General features: G+C 36.5%; 1 protein-coding gene across 3 annotated transcripts in view; it reads right to left on the reverse strand.

The window, feature by feature from the left end:
• Nucleotides 1-25,609, reverse strand: part of MRC2 (mannose receptor C type 2) — a 142,326-nt gene that overhangs the window by 32,474 nt on the left and 84,243 nt on the right. For all 3 annotated transcript variants that reach the window (XM_039348178.1, XM_039348177.1, XM_039348179.1), the window contains exons 13-22: nucleotides 22,260-22,402; nucleotides 21,821-21,923; nucleotides 20,958-21,096; nucleotides 20,192-20,227; nucleotides 17,783-17,943; nucleotides 13,083-13,150; nucleotides 12,865-12,965; nucleotides 6,808-6,953; nucleotides 6,195-6,300; nucleotides 2,198-2,361 (exon numbers count right to left, since the gene is read on the reverse strand). In XM_039348178.1, coding sequence (XP_039204112.1) covers nucleotides 2,198-2,361; nucleotides 6,195-6,300; nucleotides 6,808-6,953; nucleotides 12,865-12,965; nucleotides 13,083-13,150; nucleotides 17,783-17,943; nucleotides 20,192-20,227; nucleotides 20,958-21,096; nucleotides 21,821-21,923; nucleotides 22,260-22,402 — 1,167 coding nt within the window. The remainder of the gene's footprint in view (nucleotides 1-2,197; nucleotides 2,362-6,194; nucleotides 6,301-6,807; nucleotides 6,954-12,864; nucleotides 12,966-13,082; nucleotides 13,151-17,782; nucleotides 17,944-20,191; nucleotides 20,228-20,957; nucleotides 21,097-21,820; nucleotides 21,924-22,259; nucleotides 22,403-25,609) is intronic.

Below are 25,609 nucleotides of genomic sequence, written 5' to 3' on the forward strand. Positions count from 1 at the left end.
TCTTCATTGGACCAGCAGTAGACATCGTGACTAATATAACCAAAGCCTACACCACTCCTTTAGCCACATATTGAACTCCGTTTTATGCTGGCCTTTTTCTTTTTGTTCCTTATATACTGGTAAAACCTCTGAAAAAGTAAGCCTACATCTTATGCTACTAAGCTCCTACTCCAAATTCTGGAAATCATTCTGCACAGAGAGTACATATTTTTGGGACAGATCATTCGTGCCAAGATGTACAATACCATCAATCTCATAGTTCTTATTGCCTTTCCTGACTATCTTAAAAATACCGCCTCTTGTGTCTGTTGGCAGTAGCACCTGACAGACACCAGACCTCTTTCAAAACCTCTATATCCTTTCCTAAATTTACATCCCTTGTATTTGAATCACCAACCAGAATGTGGCTTCTCATTTTGGATACCTTGCTCTTCTTGTGTGACTGGTGTGTAATACCTGATTAACACTTTCCCCTACCAAAACAAGTTCTTTGTCTCATACCATGATTCCCTGTTAATTTGAGCTATCATCATCACAACTATCTTGACCTGCCACCTTAGTATCCCTATTAAGGGCAGCAAGGGCACTGTATCTATTATGCAGGGACATGGCGAAAGCTGTGTGTTTGTGGTTCACAGCTCTCATCCTGCCAGATCCCACATTTATCCATACTGCCTTTCTCCTGCAGGATCTTTGTGGTAGAGGGGGCTGGTAGCGTGGCAGCTCAATAGAGCATAATGGCTGTATATCTAATTCTGCTTGAAGAGCACAGACTAGAGACTCCAGATAAGCAATCTGTCCATGTAGACTACTAATTTGTTTAGGACAGTATCCAAATTTGAAAAAAGTACCCCAAAAGACAGCTGCAAAACAAGTATTTCACTGAACTAAGCCAGACATTCTGAAATAAAATAAAATCACAATCATAGGTGCACTTAGCCTGAATGTACTATTGCTGTTTTAGATATTTAGTTCAGCTACCTTGCTCCACTGGACTTTGTCTCAGTCCCCCTAAACTCACAGCAAGCAGCTCTTCCCAGCAACCTCTGGGAAATTCCAATGCAATGCAGGTGCAACCAGCAGCTCAGCTTTCAAGTGCTTACCTCTCTTCACTGGATGGATCTTCAGTGTTTCTGAACAGCCTTTCTACTCTTTAGAAACTTTGCATTTGTTGGTTTTCCAAGCAGAAAGCTAGCAAATGCAAGCTTTTCTTAAGAGTAGAAAAGCTGGAAAAAGCATATCTACCCTTTAAAAAAGATCACATTTGGTAGCTTTCTGGCTGGAAAGGTTGGAAAGAAGCTCAGATCTTCAAGATGCAAACTTCTTTTCTCTAGTCCAGTGCCAAAGTTCTCCTCTCCATGATATATGGGGGAAATTCTGGCACTGGCTTGGAAAAAAGTTTACATATCAAAGATCTTTGTTTCTCCATCCTTCTCTGCAGGAGTCTCCCCCCCCCTCGCATAGAGGGGAGGGGAAATCCTTCTTCAGTGGCAGCAGCTTGCAACTATTGTTGCTGGCTTCCATATTGAATTTCTGGTGAAATGAGCAGAGAAGATTGCAAATGGCAATCACATAATCATATTATGACTCTTGACAAACAGGTTGCCAAATGCCTAAAATACGATCACATGGCCTTGGGGATAATTGGGAGATCATAATTTCAAGAACACATTGGAAGCTATTTTTTCCTGAGTCTCACATAACTTTGAACCATCATTAAATGACCAATTGTAAGTTGAAAACTACCTGTGTTACAAGATGCGCTGGTCGTATCTTTGAAAAAATAGGTGGCTGGTTAAACTGTAAGTAATAGAATGCTGGCCTAGATACTAGTTTTAACTCTAACTGCAAGTTTTAATATTTTTAAGAGATCATTTAATACAAAAAAACCCCACTTTTATTATATATGTATTTAGAGGGAAAAGAAAAATGTTCTCTGAAATTCATGCCAAATGCTTGAAGAGAAATTGTTTGCATTTGTTTATGAAAATACACAAAAGGCCACTTTCATGATTGACCAACTCTTTAAAATTCAAAAGCCGCATCCTAGAGATACACAAGGCAAAACCTTTTCTTCTGCAGTGGTGGGCAGGGAAGCCTGAACAGAAATTGTAATCCTGTTTGACTGAATACGTTTCCTGTACTTTACTTAATCCAGAACCTTAATTATGCTATTAGCAGTAGAAGTTCAACTCACCGGCTGATCACTAGCAATGGATGTTCCATATCCAGATGGTTCTCCAGGGGCCCAGTTCACATACTTCACAGCCTCAGATTCTACCCAGAGAAATTCCTTCTTGGAATCATGGAGACCAATCCATATATCAAAGGTCACGTTTGGGAGAAAAGTTGTTATAAGAGCTGCAAACAAAGGAATGGAAAGTCCTTGGCATATGATTAGAGAAAAAGCAGTGAAGATAGTGCTATTTTTCCAAGTGGAGCTAGGAACTCAAAAGCTGAATTCCATTATCCACACTATTAGTATTTCCCTGTTGTCCATAGTATAAAATTTGGTGTCCTCCCTGGCTTTGTTACTTGTTTAACTGCAGTCCCTGATCAACATTCAAGATAAAGAAGAATAAAGGCTAACAGATTTTATACATTGTGAGCTTCATTGGATGGTGTCAGAATACTATTTTAACGCTGGTACTGCTAAAGGCATCAGTTCAGAATTGTTCAATATTATCTCCTCTGAATGTATGTTTGGAGCATAGCATAAGAAAAAGGCTTGCCTTGGATTGAAACGGTACTCATCCTGTCACTTTCTGGCATATACTTCAGGTAATAATGAGACTCTACAATTATTCTACAATGGTCCTATTTAGACTAGTAAACAATATGTTAGTTTAGTTATTCAACAGCTAAAATAAATGCAATATTTATATCTTCAGAGCTTTCTTTCTTTATTACTACTTCAGATATTCTTGGAGTAAATTCTACAAAATAAGTTCTGTCTATCAGAGAACATCTCTTCTAAGCAGAATACAGAACATTTTGGGGATAAGATAGTTATCCATACTAAAGATTACTAACTATAAAGCTGAGAGGCAAAAAAAGAAACAGATGAATCTCTGGCTATCACACATTGGTTAAAAAAACAACTACTGTTTTCCTTCCTGTGAACTGGAAGATTATTTATCTTACTGTTCTGGAAATTCCAAACTGAAACTCATTTTCAGAAGGACAGATGTTAAAAACTTCTAGTGTTGGAGCATTCATAGCTTCTGGAGGCAGATTGTTCCACTGATTAATTGTTCTAAATGTCAGGAAATTTCTCCTCAGTTCTAGGTTGCTTCTCTCTTCCATCCATTGATTCTTGTCCTACCCTCAGGTGCTTTGGAGAATAACCTGACTCCCTCTTCTTTGTGGCAGCCCCTGAGATATTGGAACGCTGCTATCATGTCCCCCCTTGTCCTTCTTTTCATTAAACTAGACATACCCTATTCCAGTCTCCTAGTCATCTTTGTTGCTCTTCTCTGTACTCTTTCTAGAGTCTCAACATCTTTTTTACATTGTGGTGAGGAAAACTGGATGCAGTATTCCAAATGTGGCCTTACCAAAGCATTGTAAAGTGGTATTATACTTCACATGATCTTGATTCTATCCCTCTGTTAATGCAGCTTAGCACTGTATTGGCTTTTTTGGCCAGTGCAGCACACTGCTGGCTCATATTAAAGTGATGGTCCTTTAGGACTCCAAAATCCCTCTCACAGTTACTACAGTTGAGCAAGATACCACTTATACTATACCTGTTCATCTGGTTTTTCTTGCCTAAATGTAGAACCTTACTTTTTTCACATTTGAATTTCATTAGATAGCATCCAATGTTCAAGTCTGTCAAGATCCTTTTGTATATTAAGCCTATCTTCTTGAGTGTTGACCATTCCTGCCAGCTTGGTGTTGTCTGCAAATTTGATGAGTTCCCCATCTATCCTTTCATCCAAATCATTGATGAAGATGTTGAAGAGCACTGGGCCCAGAACAGAGCCCTGGGGCACCCCATTACAAACTTCCCTCCATGTAGATGCAGTTCCATTGAGGACTACACGCTGAGTACGGCCGGTCAGCCAGCTATGAATCTATCTGGTGATGATGCTGTCTAACCCACATTTTTCTATCTTATCAAGTAGTAGGCTGCGGTCTACTTTATCAAATGCCTTACTGAAGTCCAAGTAAATTATATCCACAGCATTCCTCTGGTCCACTAATTTTGTCACCTTTTCAAAGAATGCAATAAGATTTGTTTGGTATGATCTGTTTTTGACAAACCCTTGTTGGCTTTGTCAAAAACAGATCATACCAAACACTAATTAATTGCTTGATTATCTTTTCCACAATCTTCCCAGGTATTGAGGTCAGGCTGATAGGTCTGTAGTTTCCTGGATCCATATTTTCCCCTTTTTTGAACATGGGAACTACATCAGTTCTTTTCCAGTCCTCTGATAGTTCTCCAGTGCTCCAGGATCTTTGAAAGATATAGTTCAGTGGTTCTGAGATCACATCTGCCAGTTCCTTCAGAACCTTGGGGTGTAGTCCATCTGGTCCTGGTGATTTGAACTCATCTAGGATGGACAGATGCTCACTTATAATTTTCTTGCCTATCTCAACTCATGTTTCTAATCTGTTTTTTACGGTACTGTTTTTGATAGGTTGGACTGTTTTTTCCCTTTGCGCAAATACGGATGCAAAAAACGAGTTGAGTAGTTCTGCTTTCTCCCTGGTGCTTGTCACCTTCTTGCCACTTTCTCCCACTAATGGACCAATCATTTCCTTAACTTTTTTTCTTGTTTTTTACATGTTGAAAGAAGCTTTTTTTTGTTATTTTTGACTTTTGTCGCAAGCCTTAGTTCATTTTGAGCCTTAGCTTTCCTCACTTCATCTTTGCAGGCTCAGGCTATTTGCTGATATTCTGCCTTAGTTATGTGCCCCTTTCCATTTTTTATACTTGTACTTTTTGTCTTTCAATTTATCAGAATTCTTTATGCAGCCATACTGGTTTCTTTTGAGAGCTGTTATTTTTCTTCTTCCTTGGTATTGTGCTTTTTATAATCTCACTTTTCAAAATTTCCCAAGCTTCTTGAGTTGTTTTCCCTATGAGGATTCTCATCCATGGAATCCTTCCCAAGCTCTAAGTTTATTGAAATTAGCTGTCTTAAAGTCCAAGATTCTAGTTTGACTGTGTTCTTTTGCTTGTGCTTCCATAATGTTGAATTCCAATATTGCATGATCATTCCCCCAAGGTTCCTGTGGCTTCAACACCTTCTATTATTTCATCTCTGTTAGTGAGAATTAGATCCTATATGGCTAATCCTCTAGTTACCTTCTCTACTTTTTGGCAGGCAAAGTTGTCTGCTAGGTTTGTCAGGAATCTTTTTGATCTTCCACTTGGTGCAGAGTTTGTCTCCCAATTGATGTCAGGATAATTAAAGTCCCCCATTACTATTGTGATTTCCTACATACCTTAGTTAGCTGACTAGCAAAAACTTTATCTATTTCCTCTGTTTGGCTGGGTGGCTTATAGTATACACCTAGGGCAATGTCATTGTTTCCCCTTTTGTATTGACCCAAATGCATTCAAGACAATTTTCATCATTGTTATTTTCTACTTCTATAGAGAGATAGTTATTTCTTATAAAGAGAGCTACTTCACCTCCTCTTTTATTTGGTCTGTTTCTTTTAAATAATTTAAATCTCTGTAGCTATGTGTTCCATTTGTGGGTTTCATCCCAAAAAGTTTCTGTAATGGCAATGATATCATATCTGCTCTCATTTACCTGAATTTCTAGTTCACCCTGTTTATTGTTCATACACTGTGTGTTGGTATATAGACATTTGAATCCTTTATGACTGACCCTATGTTTACTTTTTACATAACTTGTAGAGGCAGCATTGTGTAGTTACAACACAAGTCCCACCCTTTTAGTATGTGCATGTAACTTCTCAAGTCATGTACAAAAAGAACTTGCATTGTGAGGTCACTACAGTAGTTTCACTATCTGCTTCCCCATACCTTCCCCACAGATATTTCACTAGGTGAATTTTCCCAATAAAACTGCCTTCTCCCTTATCAAAAGGATTTTTTTCTCTTGAGGAACTTTCCTATCTATTCTGGGTCCAAATCCTGTCTACTTTTCAGAGGCAGAACAAGCATCTCTTTGTGTACATGTACTCAAACACCCTTGAATAAAACCTACCTTGCTCAAGATGGTTTGAAATAGTAGCCAATATACCTCCCTGAATTTCACATTTCCGCTTTGCCTCCATCCATGTCACTTTTTCTTGACTGTAGATCCTAAAGCACTATACATGGTGTTTCACAACAGAGAGAAAAAATAAACAGAATGTGGAGGAATCTTTTTGGTTCAGATTTGTTTACAGTAATTCACTATTGCTCCTCTTATTATTCTTCTCTTTCTCTAAAATTGCCCAAGAGATAAAGTACACTTTTTCTTCTTGCAACACCTAATGAGGTAGTATAGACCAACCAGTAATGGCTGATGTCAAGTGAACCATACTAGGATTTCAGTCAAAGGTTTCATCAACCATAGTTTACCATTTTACTGCACTAGCTCCTTGATTCATTTATTCTTATATTCTAATCATTAAGTAGGGAAAGGGTAATTCTACTCAGACTTTCTGGAAACTGTTCTGATGGCAAGAATAGGGATATTTGTGAAGAAACGGTTTTAGTATTCTCCACAGAACTTATTTTTCTTCTCACATATATAGTTTAAAGAGGACACACATACATATAATTTCCTCTCAGATTGTTCCCATTAATGAATTATAATAGTGTGATCTGAGTACCTTATTAATAAAAGCATGCCACCCTTGGGCACAGCTGCCAGGAGTTGGTACAGGTAGCGACGGCAAGGAAGGCTGCACAGTGGTGGTGTTGGTACGCTTGCAAATATAAGGCAGAGCAGTGAGGCATCTCTGGTCACCCCAATCCTCTGCAGAGGATCAAAAAGATGGTGTTGAGCTTCATCCAAGGGATGCCAGAACACAGTGGCCCTCTCAAAGAAAATGCTGCACTAATAAATGCTGCCAAGGCTTTGTATTAAAATTCTGGCAGAGAAAAACTCAAAATATGAAACTTAGGATGTTTCCTCTCTTACCAGCTGTGTCTGAAAAGTCATGTAGACCCTCATCACTAAAATAAAATATAAATGAAAGGAACTTTACACACATTTCCACATTAATGGTTAATTGCATCCCAGTTGTTAAAAGGAGAATGGAAAGTAGGGAGAGAAGAAACTATAGTACTTTAATAGCAAGGAAATAAGAACAAAGGCAGGAAAGGAGGCAACCACTATAAACATTTCTATGAGCTTGATGCATTGCACAAAGTTTCTCCATGGTGGACAAGGGTACCAATTTTGGCACATGGCTAATTGAAAAAAAGCAAGAAAAAAAGACTTCAGCCTTTCTGTTATGGGATTTTTTTTAAAAAGAAAATCTTTTTTTTTCTTTACATTTGTTGAAATTGCTGTCTTTTTTTTTTAAAAAAAAAATCTCCTATCTGGAAAGAATGAGATAGAAACTGCAGTTTTGCGAGAACTTCAGAAATGTTCATAACAAAGGAGGTCACCCATCTTGAAGCTTTATATAAATAATTCAACAGTACCTAGAGGAGAGGAAGGAATGAAATAAGCTCCATCATTTCTATCTCTTATGGGGATGTTTTCCTCATTCACTGAAGTCTCAGTCCATGAAATCAGGGAGATGAATTGGGCAAGTACATGTAGTCCTTGAGTTATGACCACAGTTGAGACCAAAATTTGTGTTGCTAAGTGAAAGATTGTTAAGTGAGTTTGCCCCATTTTATGACTTTTCTTGCCATGGTTGTAAAATGATTCATTGCATTTGTTAAGTTAGTAACATGGTTGTTAAGTGAAGCTGAATTCTCCATTGACTTTGCTCATCAGAAGGTCACAAAAACTTATCACATAACTTCGGAGACACTGCAATTGTCATAAATATGAACCACTTGCCAAGCCTCTGGATTTTGATCATGTGACCATGGGGGATGCTGCAATGGTTCTAAGTGTGAAAAACAGCCATAAGTCACTTTTTTCAGTGCCACTGTAACTTTGAATGGTCACTAAATGAACTATTGCAAGTTGAGGATTACCTATACTGGCAGAACCTTTAAAGTCTTGGAGATGGTTTATAGGCTAATATTAGTTAACTGCAATGGAAGACCCTTTCTCTCTGCATCTGGTAAAATTCACTTTGCCATGATGAGTCATGTTCACTGCATCTGGGAAGGGGATATCTGCAATTGGATGTGTCAAAAATTTCTTGACCCTCCCCCCCGCCATCATAGGTCATTTAGATAGCCAGTACATTTATAAGAGGTTGGACAAGATAGCATTTAATTTTCCTGAGTATCTATGCAGTCAATTTCTTGGGAGTGAAAAATTAGCTTTGTGGAATTGAGGGAAGACTGCATCAAACAGAAACATTTGGAGAGAATTCCTGTCCATATAGAGGGTGGTTCCTGAGGAAATCCTCCATTATACTCTGTCCCCTTGATTTCCTCAGCTCTTGAAAGAGCTTATCCGAAGTAGTAGTAGTAGTTGTTGTTAGTTGCGAAGTCGTGTCCGATAGGCCTTCCTGTCCTCTACCATCTTCTGGAGTCCACTTAAGCTCACGTCTACTGCTTCAGTGACTCCATCCAGCCACCTCATTCTCTGTAGTCCCATTCTTCTATTGCCCTCAATCTTTCCCAGCATTAGGCCCTTCTCCAGTGAGTCCTTCCTTCTCATTAGGTGGCCAAAGTATTTGAGTTTCAACTTCAGGATCTGGCCTTCTAAAGAGCAGTCAGGATTGATCTCTTCTAGGAGTAACCGGTTTGATCGCCTTGCAGTCCAGGGGACACGCAGGAGTCTTCTCCAGCACCATAGTTCAAAGGCCTCAATTCTTTTGTGCTCAGGCTTTCTTATGGTCCAACTTTCACAACCATACATTGCAACTAGGAAAACCATGGCCTGGACTATACATACTTTTGTTGGCAGGGTGACGTCTCTGCTTTTTAGTATGCTGTCTAGATTTGCCATAGCTTTCCTCCCCAGAAGCAAGCGTCTTTTAATTTCTTGGCTGCAGTCCCCATCTGTGGTGATCTTGGAGCCCAGGAAGATAAAATCTGTCACTACATCCATTTCTTCCTCATCTATTTGCCAGGAATTGAGAGGGCCGGATGCCATGATCTTGGTTTTCTTAATGTTGAGTTTCAAGCCAACTTTTGCACTCTCCTTATTCACCTGCATCAGGAGGCTCTTTAATTCTTCTTCACTTTCTGCCATTAGAATGGTATCATCTGCATATCTTAGATTGTTAATATTTCTTCCGGCAATCTTAATTCCAACTTTTGATTCATCTAGCCCTAACTTTCTCATGATGTGCTCTGCATATAACTTAAATAGACAGGGCGACAGAATACAGCCTTGCCGGACTCCTTTTCCAATTTTGAATCAACTGGTGGTTCCGTGTCCAGATTTCACTGTTGCTTCTTGACCTGCATATAGGTTTCTCAAGAGACAAATAAGATGGTCTGGTACTCCCATCTCTTTAAGAACTCGCCACAATTTGTTGTGATCCACAAAATCAAAGGCTTTAGCATAGTCAATGAAGCAGATGTTTTCTGGAACTCCCTAGCTTTCTCCATGATCCAACGTATTTTGGCAATTTGATGTCTAGTTCCTCTGCCTCTTCAAAATCCTGCCTGTACTTCTGGAAGTTCTCGATCCACATACTGCTGGAGTCTACAATGTAGGGTTTTAAGCATAACTTTACTTGCATGTGAAATGAGCGCAATGGTGCAATAGTTTGAACATTCTTTGGCATTGCCTTTCTTTGGAATTGGAATGTAAACTGACCTTTTCCAATCCTGTGGCCACTGTTGAGTTTTCCAAATTTGTTGGTAAATTGAGTGTAACACTTTTACTGCATCGTCTTTTAAGATTTTGAATAGCTCAGCTGGAATACTGTCATCTCCACTAGCTTTGTTGTTGCTCAGCTTTCCTAAGGCCTATTTCTCTTCACATTCTAGGATGTCTGGCTCGAGGTCAGTGACCACCCCATCGTGGTTATCAGGGACATTAAGCTCGTTCTTGTATAGTTCTTCTGTGTAATTTTGCCATCTCTTCTTAATCTCTTCTGCCTCTGTTAGGTCCCTGCAGGCCATTTTAGTCCTTTGTCATGCCCATCTTTGCATGAAATGTTCCCTTCATATCTCCAACTTTCTTGAAGAAATCTCTGGTTCTCCCTATTCTATTGTTTTCTTCTATTTCTTTGCACTTTAAGAGGGCATTCTTATCTCTCCTAGCTATTTTCTGGAATTCTGCATTCAATTGGGTATATATTTTTCTTTCTCCCTTGCCTTTCGCTTCCCTTCTTTCCTTAGCTATTTGCAAAGCTTTCTTAGACAGCCATTTTGCTTTCTTGCATTTCTTTTTCTTTGGGATGGTTTTAATTGCTACCTCTTGTACAATGCTGCAAACCTCCGTCCATAGTTCTTGAGGCACTCTGTCTATCAGATCTAATTCCTTAAATCTATTTGTCACCTTTACTGTATATTTATCAGGGATATGATTTAGTTCATACCTGAGTGGCCTAGTGTTTTTCCCTACTTTTTTCAATTTAAGCCTAAATTTTGCAACAAGAAGCTCATGATCTGAGCCATAGTCAGCTCCTGGCCTTGTTTTTACTGACTGTATAGAGCTTCTCCATCTTTGGCTGCAGAGCACATAGTCAATCTGATTTCTATGTTGACCGTCTGGTGATGTCCATGTGTAGAGCCATCTCTTGGGTTGTTGGAAAAGAGTGTTTGTTATGACCATCGTATTCTCATGACAAAATTCTATCCACCTGTGCCCTGCTTCATTTTGTATTCCAAGGCCAAACTTGCCTGTTATTCCAGTTATCTTTTGGCTTCCTACTTTAGCATTCCAATCCCCCAGGATGATAAGGACATCAAGAAGTAGTACAATAAAAGAAATCAGTGCTGCTTTCCATATCACCATGTCAAGAAGAATTATCCGGGAAGAAGAATTATCTGGTCTGTGGGAAGGAGATATTATAACCTGGCCAGGCTGCTCTTGAAGAGCCAAACTCTGAGAAGGGCAACCCCAACTATTCAAATATTCTCTCAAGGTAATCCAGAAACTTTCTGAGGCCATGGCCATCCATAAGGAAGACAGGATGGAAAATTAAAGGAAACATGAAAAGAACTGCAGGAGTAAAAGAGGTGGGGGGGAGTTTAACAAGGAGTTCTTATAGAGGTCCCTAAAGCTGGATGGAAGAGTGCTTTCTTCTGCCACATAGAGATTAGAAATGAAAATGATTTGGTCTTGCCAGCTAAGAATATTAGAGTAAGAATATTCTTACAAAGAGTAAGAATAAGTTCTTACTTGCACTACCTGCACAGAAAATAAGATTCTTCTAACAAGATATGTTCTAAGAAATAGGATATAGAAATCTCAGCAGCTGCTTTGTTTTGCTTTCTGAATCCAATTCATCTCTCAGGTTCTTAAGAAGGAAACTTTCTCAGTCTCTTACCCTGTGAAAACTGGTAAGAGTCTGTTCTGTTAACTAATATAAAAGGAACATTTGGATGGTTAATTGACCTGCTAGCTTTTTAATGTTTAACTGTTAATAAGTTCCTTGCAAGATATGGTTTCAATCTCTCCTAGTTGGAAAATGTTTATCAATTTTATTTTAATGCATTTTACACTATTATTTATTCAGACAATAACCAGACTTAGCTGAAAATTGAGGACACTTGCACAATTTTGTATTGATAAACAGACAAGTCCAGAATACTGACTGACAATTAACTTAAACTTAATTTTCCAATAATGATGGATGTTAAAGACTTATTTTGAATCTTCAACTAATAAACATTTCACCACGTTGGATTCTCCTAAAAATTACGAACGTTTCTTGCAAGATCAATTTATTATCCTTCCATCTGTTTTGCCAGACAGCAGGTTCCATGCTTAGAGTTGACTGAAATAGTTAAGCCATGTTCTCTATTGCAAATGCTATAGGAATCTATAATGTAAATTATGGTTCTGTAAACAAACTTTCTATAGCACTCAGATGAATTCCTTCTTGTTGCCTGTAAAGTAGCACATTTTTGCTCAGGTGCATATAGAATGCAGAAACAAATAATGATGCAAGTTAAACTGGTAACCCATAGCTTCAGTATATAATCTCTTATTGCTTTATGTTCATGTTTGTTTATTACATTATACAATTTTGTATGTGATAATTACTGAGGAACCTTACTATTCGTTGCAGAAAAAAAACCTTGCAAAAATTCTGCTAAATCATCTGGAGCTGGGCCCTCTGCCAGAGTCACATTCTGGTTTCTGCAAACATCATGGGACTATTGACATGATTTTTTGTCGACCAAGCACCAACTTCAGGAAAAGTGCCAGGAACAAAGAAAGCAGTATGTTATGTCAGAGTTCCCCAACCTTTCTGACTTTGCAGAATGGCGGGTGGGGGAAGAGGGGATGGTTCTGTACGAGCAGTGGGCAAGCGCGCAGTATGAACCTATATTTGTGCAAGTGGCAGCCATGTGTGCCCACCACTCATGCAAATGAAGCACACACGCACACACTTACCCACTGCTTGTACGAGTAGGGATGCACACACATGCATGCACACTCACCCACAGCTTCTATTGCCCAGTTCCAAATGGCTCAAGGCCCAGTAGTGGACTGTGGACTGTGGGTTGGGGACCCCTGTGTTATGCCATATTCCAATTGGCCAAAGACACAGTAAAGGGAATCAAGAAATAAATCAATTATCATTTGGAAATGTAAAGCAATTCCATGAATATCTACTACTAACCTCTGCTAGCTGTCATGTACACACACTTCCTTTCTTTGTTAATAAGCCGTGGTTTACCAGGTGCCCATGAGATGAAATTCAACAGAGAATCATCAGACCATCTGGAGGAAGTAAATGGCACAGAGGGAGGCTTTCATATTTTAAGCAAAGGTGAATGCAAGAAAGAAAAACATTTCTAGAGCAGCGACAGGTGTTAATGAGGAACACAGAAAACTCACCGAAACCGTCCATCGTTCTCATAGGTGTTTAATCCAATCCACCAATGTTCTTCCTGACCTCTTGAAAACTGGTCAAGGATTGTACATTTTGGCATTAGAAATATCATCATGAGTAAGAGGGAGAATGAGAATAAAAGAACTAATCATTTCTCTCCAATGTCAAATTACCTGTTGTGACTAAATATGCCATCCTGGGCCTCCTCCTTTCATTATTCTAGTTTTTGATGAAATATGCCTCACATACTACTAAATAATTGTTGACATTGCAGTCTTCAATCACAATTCCACCAATCTCTCTTTAAGGTTATTAATTCTCTATTACGTTTTCAAGGATCAAACATGCTTTTATATAATCTTACATATACCGTGTATATTCATGAAGAAAGGCAGAATAAAATATCAATGTAAGTTGATCTGCAAATGCACACAAATCTACCCAGATCCATCTTAAGTAAGGCTTCAGTCCCCATATAACTTACCTATACATGAAATCATAACTGCACACAACAAGCTCTCTTATATAAAAAAATGTTTTGTCTAGCCCGGTATTTATTTAAAAAAAGCACTTTACATCACCTAAAAAAACCATATTATATCTGGCAATCTTCCATAGTTTGGCATTCTTCAGATGTTCTGAATTAAAACTTCCACTCAGTTCAGCCAGCTTGCCCACTGATCTGGCTAAAGATGATGGGGTTTTTTCGTTGAAGCCATCTAATATGCACCTAGTGTAGAAGGCTAAATTATACAGTTTAATAGGATCACTTCATGGCTAAAAGTTACCTAGCCCTTCCATTAGGAAAATTATATTAGTATTAGGATCATTCCAACAGCATGGTCTCATTAGTGCTATGTTGTTTGTAAGTACTTTTAAAAATAGAATAAAAATAATTGTGTATATTAATCCTTAATCCTTCAGCTGAAAATGCCAGAAACTGAATCTGAGAACTTGTATATTCAAAACATATACTCATTTACCAACAGCACTGGAATATAAAGTACTGTAACACATAAATGGGAAAATAGTTTTTTTTTAACTTAAAATAAGAAGTCAACACAATTGGCTGTGTTTGAATTAAAATATGCATACACTACACTCTGAACACTTACATTTATTGGACTCCATTACATTTATATAGAAAAGGACTATTAAAAACAGAAGATGTAGTAAGGATAATGCTTCTTTAAAACATATGTTTCCACAATATTTTCTATTTACCAAGTTTGGCAAGAAAGTGGTGGATTGTATAAATAAAATTGTGCAACAAAAACTAAATTTTTTGCAGGATAATATTGTTTTGAACTGTATACCTAGTACATGGAATTTGGACAACATAAATGGATTCCCCACACTCTTACTTGGCTAAGACTGATACTTCACCATTAGAAAGATAAAGGTATGGTCTCTTTCAGTCAACAGATTGAAAATGTGTTATACTTGCTACTTACAAGCAAATTGCTTATAGATGTAGACTTATATAGACAACTATAATTAAATATAGCATTCAGCTTGCAGTTTTGCACAGTTAGTGTGACAGCCAAGGGATTGCATTGCTCCGCATCCTATGGCTGATTTCTCTCTGCTAGGGGACCCTAAATGGGCCTGAAGTCGCCCTGGAAAGGCAACAAAGAAGGAGGATTGCCCCGTCAACCATGGAGAGATGGCAGTCGGTCCGGTTGGCTGGGAAAAGCCCTCCAGAAACCAGCAGAAGAAAGGCTAGCTTCATTCCAGGGTCTATCCCAAGCTACAAGCAGCCAAAGCCAAAAAGCACTAATTTAAGCTTGATTGTAAACAACATGATTGGAACTGGGTAAGAACATTGATTTTTTTCACTTCTATTTGATAATTTATTTCCTGGGGGAAAAAATACCAAGAAGCAAAATCCTTCAAAAATGAAAAGGAGGAGGAGCTTTGTCCCACCCTCCCACAGAAGAAAGTGATGAATTAAACTTTTATGGGGGACAGAAATATATTGAAATGAAATGAATATAAGACTTAAATCTGGATAAGTTTGAAACTGGTGGAATTTGTTAAGATTTTCTTTTCAAAATATTATTGAAAACAGAAGAAAGTAATTATTTGTTTTAAAAATTGAAAAAAACAATCTGGTGCTGACAACTAGTGGTGGAGAAAAATATACCACTGTAATTGCTCTAGTACAGGAACAGACAGAAAGCCCAGTAAAAGATATCTTGTTTTTGTGACCTTCAACATCTTAACTAAATAGAGAACAGCTGCAACAAAAAGAAAACATTTGGGGCTATTTACAAGGCAAGAACTAGAAACAAAATTAACCTTTCTGGATTATAAATACTTATAGAATTGTGACTTTAAAGCTGCTTGCAGAGAAATGAAAACTTTGATTCTTGGCTATCATGGAACATCAGAGACATGCAGAAAGAACGTATCAAGAAAAAACAAATACCTTCCAGGAGGAAATGTATGCTGTGTTGCAACTAATTCAAATGACAATGATTTCAAACTATGAGGAAATTAAAAACAACTTTGAAAATTTAAATGAACACATCTTCAATTTAACCTTACAACAAAAAAACTCTAAGAAAATAAAAATAGAGAGCGATCAGATAAAGCAGATAACTGAATATAAACCAGAGGAAAGAGATTTACAGATGGAACTCAACAATGGAAGGAATTATGATTTAACCCAGGCGGAGAAAAACTTGCAGGAAATATTGGACATGGAAAAGATAACCTACACCTCAAGATTGCAAAATAAGTCTGAGGACAAGAAAAAAGATTTTACAAAATGGATTACAGAGCTGTCAGGAGAACTATGAGAACTTGAGAGACAAAAAATGATAAGAGAAAGAGAGAGAGAGAAAGAGAGAGAAAGAGAGAGAGAGAGAGAGAGAGAGAGAGAGAGAGAGAGAGAGAGAGAAAGAAAGAAAGAAAGAAAGAAAAAGATTTTCAATGAATACGAAGGGGTGAAACCCTCCCACAAAAACATTTTATTGGATTTGTCTCTTGTACCTACGACAACATGTACAAGACTATGGGAAGACTTTTTTGGTCCAGCGAAGCATACTGATTAGGAAAGATATTTGGAAAAAAAAAGACTAAAGTTAGAATTAAGAAATTTGAAGATGGGACCTATCAGATGGAATATTAAACATTTGTTTGAAGATGGTTAAAAAAATAGAAAAATTCTGGATATAAATGTATTTTAGTTTAAGAGGGACAGGCCCCTCAAGTAACATAATATTTTTTTAATTTACTTTATTTATTTATTTTTATAATATGAGAAATATAAAAATGTTGGGATGGTTTATATGAGGGAAAGGTTTTAGATATTTAAATGTAATTGATCTGGAGAAAATTTCAGTTGATAAGAATGTTCTGAATAGATTCAAAAGATTAGATGATTGGATTTATTAGGTGGAATATTTAAAGATTAAACATTTACTTGAATATGGTTAAAAAGAATAGAAAATTTTGGATATAAATGTATTTTAGCTTAAGAGGGATATGTTTTTCAAGTAGTATATTATTTCCTTCTTTTTTTTCTCTTTTTTTCTCTTTTTTCTTTTTAAGATATGAGAAATGTAAAACTGCTGGGATGGCTTGAGGGAAAAGATTTAATAAGTGTAATTAACTCTGAGAAAATCTTAACTGGTAAGAATGTTTTGAAATTATGGGGAAAACAAATCTAAATAAGAACTTTGAAAACAGGATTTATGATGAGGTAATTAAGACGATTACTTAGAAAAGAAGCTTTATATTGATATGGTTGTTAAATACTGGAAAAATGTTTATATTCAATTATCTATCAAAATATTCAGAAATGTACTAATTTAAGTTTGGAAAAAGAGAATATTATTGGAAGAAGAGAAAATCAAAGAAAGCTACAGTGTGGATTAAGGAATTATAGAAATTAATTGTTATAGATTGTTTTTAAATGTAAACACAGATAACACGCTATTTACCAAATATTAAAGTGAATATGTTAAAAAAAATCAATGATATATTTTTAAAAAAATGAAATATAGCATTCATTTATAGAGAATATATTTATGCAATAACATAAAAATGATAGTTGTATAAATTTATTCGAAGTACATTGAATAACATTTGCATAAGATAAGCAAATATGAAGTTGCAACAATTTACTGTTACAATGACATATCATACTATTTGTTTCTATGTCCTATTTTTCACTTTTTTTGTTAAAGTACATTTATATGGTCTTTTTTTCTCTTCTCTTTAACAATATATGCATTTCAAAATTATTATTTTTGTGTTTTGCTTTTTTGCTTTTTTGTTAATAATTAAATAGCAATAAAAATATTCTATAATACCTGTCCAAATTTGCAAAATTAAGTTATGATATAAATAGAGTTTTGTTTTTGATGTCTTCCTCCAGACCACCCTCCCATCCTCTCTCTTACCAATCATCAACGCTCTCTTTCTTGTTATAGGCTATAGAACTATTATCCGGGGCAGCCCATCCTCCACAGATTTTTTTTTTCTAGAGGAAATCAAAACTACTTTGTGTTCTTTTTATAAATCTTATGTATTTCTTACTTCTTTCATTTTTGTTTTTTTCCATAAAAGAGTTGTTTTGGATGGATGGAAATATGATGTCTTTTCTGATCTTGAAACATCCCTATAATCCCTAACACAACAAAATACCAATTTGACATGAATTCATCCCCTCATAGCATTTTAGATAGTATCCTACCTTCTTCAAGTTTTGGCCCAAAAAATCCAATTCAGTTTGACTATGAATTGACACCAACTCAGCTTGAAACCATGTGCAAATCCGTTGAGCCTGCACCCAAGTTGAATGGTGATCAAAGAATTTATATTCAGCATCCTGAAACTTTAACCACTCATTACTCCCTGCAGACAAAGTGAGAAAATAACTGGTCTGTCTTAGTGTTTTTTAGCTGTATAAAAATCAATGATGCAGCAAATAATCACTGAGGGAATCATGTCTTTTACTTAGCTTTTCAATTTTTATTTTTATTTTTGTTCTTCTAAGACAGGGCTCTTCAAACTTGACCCTTTTATGACTTGTGGACTTCAATCCCAGATTCCTGGGAGTTGAAGTCCACAAGTCATAAAAGGGCCAAGTTTGAAGCCCCTTGTTCTAAGAGAAGACTTAAAAATCCTGAAGTATTGGTGAATGAACAGGTTTCACCTAAATTGTATCAAATTTCTGTTCATAAACTAACATAGGTGAATATTATTAGAATATAATATTTATGAACACAATATCTTGACCATAAATTTCTTGCCATCCAAATATTGTTAGAGTAGAATCCCCTTCATCTATCATCATTGTACACAGTGAATGGGACTGACTGGAATTTGATTCCAATTGCAATATGTTTCTCAACCATAATAAAATAAATGTCAAATCAAATTCTCTGAGTCTGGTCAGTAATCCACACTCAATAAAATGTATTAAATATAACCTACATGGTAGAACTACAAGATAGAACATACCGAGTAAAATAAATGTCATGCTGGGTCAATCTACAACACATAACTTGTTTCTGAATCAAAATCAAATTCATAATAGAAAAATCACTTCCTGCCCCATAAGAGAGGAGTTTCAACACACTTCATTTTCTTATTGTTTTAAGAACCATTGGAAGTTGCAACTCCCATAAACATTTACATTAAATGGAATTTGTGCTGAATATAACATATTGGAGCCACAGGATTAGATCAGTATTATACAGTAAAAATAAAGGCTATGTCCAGCTTCAGGCAATTTTTTTTTCTTTTTCAGTTTTTCCAGATCACATATGATTCCAGATACCATAATCATAATATGCTCATATGTATGCCCACAAAAGCCATCCCCATTTCATTTTAATCAACTTTTTCCTCTGTTGCCCCAAGTGCTGGTCTGTCTTTTTGAGATAAGGCCTTGTTGACATTGATTATTGCCTCCTTCCCTTGGCACGTAGGGATCTGCGCTTTCTCAGAGCACTTAATCTACATAGCAGGTCTCTTAAAACTGCTTCATACATATTAGGCATCTGCAAGTCCACCCAACTTCTAGATATCAAATCCTTTCTAGTTTTAGTTGATTAACAAAGACCCTTAACCAATCACTTGCTGAAAAAAATATATAATTCCTTTTCTTAAAAAAATAATCTATATTGCCATCTACAACAGTCTACTGATAATGTGAGACACTACCACATCTGAATGATAGTCTGGATGCCAAAACAAAGCCAAGTTATGGCATACACCTGAAAGAAAACCGGGAAGCCTGTAATTGTGGAGTTTGTCTAGCAAGAATAAAAAATGCTTATTCACAGGGAATATGCACATGTAAAGCTTGTAACAATACTGGGTGGTTTAGAAGCTGATAAAAATAACAAAGAGTTAGGTATCTTGTATAGTTTAGCTAAAAGTTAGAAATAGAGATGGCCTGAAGCAAATAGAATGTGTATTAGAACACAGTTCCCCAACCCCGGGTCCGTGGACAAGTACTATGCCAGCAACCAATCTGCACAAACAAGCAAAGCCCCATCCTTGGGATGCAGGCAGCACACAAAACCATGCACTTTCCTGTCCGTGAAAAAAAACTTTCTCCATGGAACCGATCCCTGGTGCCCAAAAGGTTGGGAACATTTGTATTAGATAACTCCTGAAGCATTCAATAGCTAAGGCTTAGGAATAGGGACTGTTAGAAACCAATAGAATAATTGTTAGATCATTATTAAAATGTTTATTATATATTTCTTATATAGCTCACCTTATCCCGCCTTCTGCTTTATTGGAAATCAATAAAGCTTTCTTAATTCTGTGGTTTGAGGTTCCTTGGCATTTTGGCCAGGATCTCTTTTCTTGAAGCGCTTTAATAAAAGAAAAGAAAACCTGCACCTCCTGTCTGGTGTTCTTCATCGGCCTCAACACCAGGTTCAGACCCGAATTGGGGACAACATATATATGTAGGCCTTGACATCCATAGTTCATAAAATTCCTAAAGTATAATATTAACCACAAAATCTAACAAAAGCAGTAACTTTCTTATCTGTTGTGTATACAAATCAAGGAATGGATATAACTTTACAGGAGGGAGGGCAACAAAATTAGGATATATAGACATAGGACTAGATGTACTCACCTTGGATGGTTGTTTCTGGTTCTTTCACTTCAGTCCCTAATGAATGAATGAATGAATGAATGAATGAATGATTGATCAGTCTTCATTACAGATCATATCCCCATCAAGCATATCAAAGTTTTTTCAAGAAAGCAATAAAGTTAATTTTTTTATTTAAAACATCCATAAAGCAAGTGAATATTTCCCTTTTTATTAAAAATAGTTATGTACTCTTCTATGTCCTTCATTGACAAAACTCAGAGCAATTAGTAATGAGCTATTCACATAAATTCGTGAGTTAGATAATAACTGCCATAATAATACAGCATTAAAAGAAAAGCAAGTGTAGTGGATAATGCTGAATTTTTAAAAATTGAAGTCAGTCATAACAAAAAAAGTTAACCTGGTAAATCAAATGGGGCAAAACGGTCTCAGTCTCAAGCACACATCTGTAACTATATTATTCATATAGTCTACGGTACTTAAATGGACATTCTCAAAACTAACTGACTGCTAGTAGGCATTTTTCACTTAACTAAAATAATTAATAAATCCTCTTTAAAATGTCATGTTTAAAGACATATAGAAATGAAGAAATAAACAGCAAAAATTGTGATAAAGATGCCTAACAGTATTCATAAGTACATAAGCATTCAATCCTCCAAATTGAGAATGGAATTAAGAATGCAAACCATGTCCAAATCTTATCTCCAATACCTTGTGCTTTGTACAATCTCATCACTTCCCTTGTTCTGCTCCCTCCCTGCCTCATTACAATCCCAGTCACCTTTGGGCAATTTGCAGATCCAGTCCAGTTTAATTTCACATTGCAGAGGCACCCACTGCAAGGATGCGAAGTTGAGGGCCACACAGTTACGGATGTCATCATCATCATGATTACTGCGGTCAAAGTTGTGATAAGAAAACTAAAGGCCAAAATTAAATGGTAAGCAGTTAGTTTCAAAAAGATCTGCTTCATGAGAAAAACTCTCAGATCATGTTTGGCTGCAGGTACAAAAATACTCAGACAGGCTGCTCTTGATCCTTGCCAGCATACTCTTATTTCCTTGTCTCCTAAATTATGTTTAGTTTTCCAAAAGATTAGAACATTTGGGGTTAAAAAATGAAATATTTTCCAATGTTTGTGCTTTAAATTATTAAAGTAGTCTAGTTTTCAGACTATTCACCAAATCAGAAAATAAACAACTATATATGAAAGCACAGTTGCCTCAGTATGGGCATATCTTAATCCATGATAATTAATCCAAATGTAGAAACAGCTGATATTGAGAATTTTTCACATTCAGAAAAATAGAGATAGATACTCTTGCTATAAAACCCATTATATTCCCAAAGCTTTTTCAGATTTTTTTTCACATAAATACATATTGGCATTTAATTTGTTTGGTGCATTGGAGTACAAAATCCAGAATAATGTTATCTGATTTATTATAAAGTTGATAGATTTTTCTATTTTCAATGTAAATTTTTTGATTAATTGGTCTGAGCAGACAAAATTAATGCTATATTCAACAACCTATAGCTCAATTTGTAATTTTGAAAAAGCTGATTCAATAAATAAATTTATATATACTCTCTAAATATTTAGACTTTTCCATGCATATTCCCAATATGAAATCCACTACTCACTCCAACACCATCACTCCAGCTCCAACTTCCCCCGGTTCTAGGGCTACGGCGATTCAAGCCAATCCAGAACCAGTGTTGCTCGTGAGTGTCAGGTTCCGATTCCCTAGGTCAGAGCAAAGGGGAAAAGAAAGAGATGATTGCGTAGCTGAAAAATATCCATTTGACAGAATTACGAGAAATAGTCTGATTTTGCTTTTGATGCTGAGAAAAATTGGAATAATTCATTTTCTTCATTTCCCCAGATTATTTGCCCCAAATAAAAGTATTGTCATAATTTAAGTTATGTTTTGGGGCCTTTATGAAACTACCTTATGCTCAATCAATGCATGTATATATTCAAGAGCATAGAGGAATGCACAAATGAATATAAGCCTGTAACTCCAAGTATACATTTTCTAATTAGTCACAAAATTACTTAAGTACTTAATTTATTCCTCACCCAAAAATCTTGTTGAGGGTGTTGGCTACAAAATGTTCCTCCTCATAATCACTCAAGCTCAAGAGCTGTGCTTTTAATTCCTGACAGAACAAATGTGCTGTGATCCAATTTTTCTTTTCCTGCAGCTTATCATAGCTGAATACCTGTCCAAAAATTAAGGAGAAAGGGTAATTTTACAAATTTATCCCTGTTATTTATTATCCCAGCATGACGGACTCTGATTTTTTTTTTAGAAATATATGACAGGATATGTCTCATGCAAATACTGCACTGGAAAATGAAATCTATCCTGCTAAAAAAGAATGCTCCATTGGAATAATATTCCTTCTCCTGAAGACTCAACAAAGGCAGAATCTGATAAATATGCAAAAGGATCATCATATTTTTCTCATAACCTAGTTGGTATTTGGGATAGGATAATGTGAATCTCACATTTTATTCTCTCTAAAGCCTTCAATATTGATTGGGGTTTGCTTTTTTTCTTACTTACAAAAACCATATTTACAGTAATGTGTGACAGAGCTACAAATCCATACATTACATACATTACCTTTCTCCTCAGTTCATAGTTACATAATTTATCAATTTCTCTTTCTTTAATCTCATCTGTTCATTTATTACCTAGTATCCTTTGCTCTTACATTCCAAGTCACAATCTTCTATATTTATTTTACTTTTATTTATTTTTTGTTTTATTATATACCAGTGGTGGCAAACCTATAGCACGGATGCCAGAGGCGGCACTCAGAGCCCTCTCTGTGGGCACGTGCACCATCACCCCAGTCCTAGGCCTTCAGCTGGGTTTTATAAAACCTTTTCACTTTAGGCCTCTGCCGCCGTGTGCAAAAAAAAAAAAAAAAAGGTTCAATCAGTCAGTCAATTTCAACTTCTCGCGGGGAAAAAAACGATCTTGCAAAGTTGGAATTGATTGATTGAACTTTTTAGTCCCACCCAGTCTGCCGTTATCACCGCAGCTACGCCCACCCAATGGGCCACACCCACCCAGCACCCAACGATGCATAAGTGGGTTTGGGTTGCAGTTTGGGCACTCGGTCTCTAAAAGGTTCGCCATCACTGTTATATACTATTATAGTTGAATGGATAGTTTATAAACAGTACTAAAACAAGGGCAGCAATACAGTATCTTCCCCCCACATTTTCTGAAAAAGCACTGTTTGAACTAGGTTCTGGAAGACCAGCAGACATCAAGCAGGAAATGTTCCATCCTGAAAAAGCATTATCTATATGTTTTGCCCATTGAACTACTCTGTAATGAGGTTTTCTATGGTTGTTTTCTCAAAGAACATTTTCAGGAAGGTGCCTAAGATCCAAGCAAAACAGCACTTTGAACTGTAGCTAGAAACCAATGGATAACAAATGAGGGTTTGCAATACAGAATAACAAAGTTGGAAGAGATTTTGGGGATCTTCTAGTCCAACTCTCTGCACAAGCAGGAGACCCCCATACCATTTTGGACAAATGGCTACCCAATCTTTTTAAAAACCTCCAGTGATAGAGCACCCCTACTTCTGAAGGCAAGCCATTCCACTAGTTAATTGTTTCACTGTCAGGAAATTTCTTCTTAGTTCTAGGTTAGTTCTCTCCTTGATTAGTTTTCATCCATTTCTTCTTGTTCTCCCTTGTGATGCTTTGGTAAATAGGTTAACCTCCTCTTCTTTGTGGCAGCCCTCAATTATTAGAACACTGCTATCATGTCACTCCGGTCCTTCTTTTCACTAGATATAAAATACCCAATTCTTGCAACTGTTCTTAATATGTTTTACCCTCCAGCCCACTAATTATCTTTGCTGCTCTTTCCTGCACTCTCAATGTCTTTTTTGTATCACAGTGAACAAAACTGATGCAGTCTTTAAAGTGGAGTCTCCCCAAAACAGTATAAAGCAGTACTATCATTTGTAATGTACCTAAATAGCAATTCCTGCTTCCAACAAGCTTCCTGCTATATTTTACACTAATTGCAGCTTCTAGGTAGTCTTCAAAAACACCTTTTTTATTACAAACATTTTCACAGTATTCTGTACAACTAGAGGATCTCTGACTTGCAAACCAATAGGCTGTTACTGTATCACACCAGCATTTATGTTGAATTATAAAACTGCTGCACTAAGATCAGTTCAAGTTAAAATCATTCTCTTTGCCTTTAATCCTTTGAGTATACAGTGATGCTTAAAAGTTTTGAACCCTTTTGAATGTTCAATATATATTTGCATAAATATGACCTAAAATGTGATCTGTTCTTCGAAAAAGTTACAAAACTGGATAAAAAGAACCCAGTTAAACAAATGAATTAAAAACTTTAAACTTATTCATATAGGAGATGACTAGACTGAACCTGAGGTGGAGTCAAATGCAGCATCAATTTGGAGTCTCTATGTCAGGGGTGTCAAACTGCTGGCCTGCAGGCTGGACGCGTCATCCAGAAGCTGCACTCACCCCATTGCCGGCAATGGCAAAACCTTCCCAATACGTTGCATGATGTCATGTGACGTTGCGAGTTTGACATGTCTGCTCTATGCCCTCACAAGAAACTAAATCCAGTCCCTTTTGAAGTCCATTGACCTTTACCTGGCATTAATTTGCCTTGACCATTAGTAAATCAGATTCTTGTGAATAGGTAGCATGAAATAAACTTGTAGTACTTTTGAACTCTATCTTGATTTCTTATTTCTTGCACCTGACAATTCAGTTATTTATTGAGGAAAATGATCCAAAGTTAAATTTCTATGTATGGCAAAAGTATGTGAACTTCTAGGATTATCAGTTCATTTGAAGGAGAAATTAAGAGTCACATTTTTCAGTCAATGGGATGATAATCAGATGTCAGTATTTATGAGATCACAATTAGAAAACACTGGACAACAATGGTGTGCATGGTAGGGTCAAAAGGAGAGAGCCACTAGTCTCCAAAAAGAATACTGATGCTCATTTAGTTTGCAAAAGACCACATGGATAAGCCAGAAGGCTATTGGAAGAATGTCCTGTGGACAGATGAGACCAAAGAACTTTTTGGCTTGAATGAAAAGTTTTATGTTTGGCAAAAAAAATCCCACTATATTCTAGAATAAGAACCTTACCCATTTGGTGATGAGGCTAATTTGCTGCCTCTGGATCAGGATTGATAGAGCTATGAATTCTGAATTATACCAGAAAATTCTGTAGAAAAATGTCAGGATATATGTATATAAAGCTCAAAAGAAAGAGGGTCATGCAAAAAAACAACAACCGAAAAGACAAGTTATACAACCAAAGAATGATTAAAACACAAGAAAATAAATCTTTGGAATACCTAAGTTGAAATCCTAACCTTAATCCTAGAGAAATGTGGAAGA

Source organism: Crotalus tigris, unplaced genomic scaffold, assembly GCF_016545835.1.
Source record: "Crotalus tigris isolate CLP2741 ecotype Arizona unplaced genomic scaffold, ASM1654583v1 scf7180000018124.1459596, whole genome shotgun sequence".
Classification (NCBI taxonomy): domain Eukaryota; kingdom Metazoa; phylum Chordata; class Lepidosauria; order Squamata; family Viperidae; genus Crotalus; species Crotalus tigris.